The sequence below is a fragment of the Bombina bombina genome, chromosome 1 (assembly GCF_027579735.1).
Source record: "Bombina bombina isolate aBomBom1 chromosome 1, aBomBom1.pri, whole genome shotgun sequence".
Taxonomy (NCBI): Eukaryota; Metazoa; Chordata; class Amphibia; order Anura; family Bombinatoridae; genus Bombina; species Bombina bombina.
The window spans coordinates 1,600,124,060-1,600,125,704 of NC_069499.1; the positions used below are offsets into that span (position 1 = coordinate 1,600,124,060).

General features: G+C 40.8%; 1 protein-coding gene across 2 annotated transcripts in view; it reads left to right on the forward strand.

The window, feature by feature from the left end:
• ADPRM (ADP-ribose/CDP-alcohol diphosphatase, manganese dependent) overlaps positions 1-1,445 on the forward strand; it is a 165,818-nt gene extending 164,373 nt beyond the window's left edge. For both annotated transcript variants that reach the window (XM_053710698.1, XM_053710689.1), the window contains exon 4: positions 1,045-1,445. In XM_053710698.1, the coding sequence (XP_053566673.1) occupies positions 1,045-1,337 (293 nt within the window). In that variant the 3' untranslated portion in view covers positions 1,338-1,445. The remainder of the gene's footprint in view (positions 1-1,044) is intronic.
• The last annotated feature ends 200 nt before the right edge of the window (positions 1,446-1,645 follow it).

Here is a 1,645-nt window from a genome sequence, read left to right on the forward strand (position 1 = left end):
TGTATCTGTACGTGTGTGTATACGTGTGTGTACGTGTGTGTGTGTGTATGTGTGTGTCTGTACGTGTGTGTATACGTGTGTGTGCGTGTGTGTGCGTGTGTGTGTGTACGTGTGCGTCTGTACGTGTGTGTATACGTGTATGTACGTGTGTGTGTGTGTGTGTGTGTATATATATATATATACACACACACACGTGTGTGTATGTGTGTGTCTGTACGTGTGTGTATACGTGTGTGTGTACGTGTGCGTGTGTACGTGTGTGTATTCGTGTATGTACGTGTGTGTGTATCTGTATGTGTGTGTATACGTGTGTGTACGTGTGTGTGCGTGTGTGTGTGTATGTGTGTGTCTGTACGTGTGTGTATACATGTGTGTGTGTACGTGTGCGTCTGTACGTGTGTGTATACGTGTATGTACGTGTGTATGTGTGTGTATATATATATATACACACACACACACGTGTGTGTGTATGTGTGTGTGTGTACGTGTGTGTGTACGTGTGTGTGTCTGTACGTGTGTGTATACGTGTGTGTACGTGTGTGTGCGTGTGTGTGTGTGTACGTGTGCGTCTGTACGTGTGTGTATACGTGTATGTACGTGTGTGTGTGTGTGTGAGTGTGTATTTATATATGTGTGTGTGTGTGTATTTATATATGTGTGTGTGTGTGTATTTATATATGTGTGTGTGTGTGTATTTATATATGTGTGTGTGTGTGTATTTATATATGTGTGTGTGTGTGTGTATTTATATATGTGTGTGTGTGTGTATTTATATATGTGTGTGTGTGTGTATTTATATATGTGTGTGTGTGTGTGTATTTATATATGTGTGTGTGTGTGTATTTATATATGTGTGTGTGTGTGTATTTATATATGTGTGTGTGTGTGTATTTATATATGTGTGTGTGTGTGTATTTATATATGTGTGTGTGTGTGTATTTATATATGTGTGTGTGTGTGTGTATTTATATATGTGTGTGTGAGCATTCAGGTTCTCACTGCCTTGGTAGTAACAATGTTTTTTGTTATTTTGTATCATTGCAGGTCATGTTCCTATTCACCCTAAAGCTAAACACACTCCGTGTCTGGTGTGGAATTACAGAGACGTCCTGGAGGTTATCCAGTCACATACATGTGTTGTGTGTTATGTGGCAGGACATGATCACGGGGGGGGATACTATCAGGACTCATATGGTATTCACCACATCACAATGGAAGGCGTAATTGAGTGTTCACCTGACACCAACGCGTTTGCCACGGTTTACGTGTACGAGGACATGATGCATTTACAAGGGTCAGGGAAAGTCAAGAGCAGAATCCTTCACTACAGGAAATAATAGAACGAGGTTATCTAATATAAATTACTGAAAGTAATGTATAGACAGTGTTGTTTATTTGTGATCTGGTGAAATCGCAGCAGTAAATAAAGATGAGTTCTGCAGTGACTGTTTATACAGCAAGCTCTCAGGAACAGAACACTAACAACACATTCTGCAGTGACTGTATATGCAGCGAGCTCTCAGGAACAGAACACTAACAACACATTCTGCAGTGACTGTATATGCAGCGAGCTCTCAGGAACAGAACACTAACAACACATTCTGCAGTGACTGTATATGCAGCGAGCTCTCAGGAACAGAACACT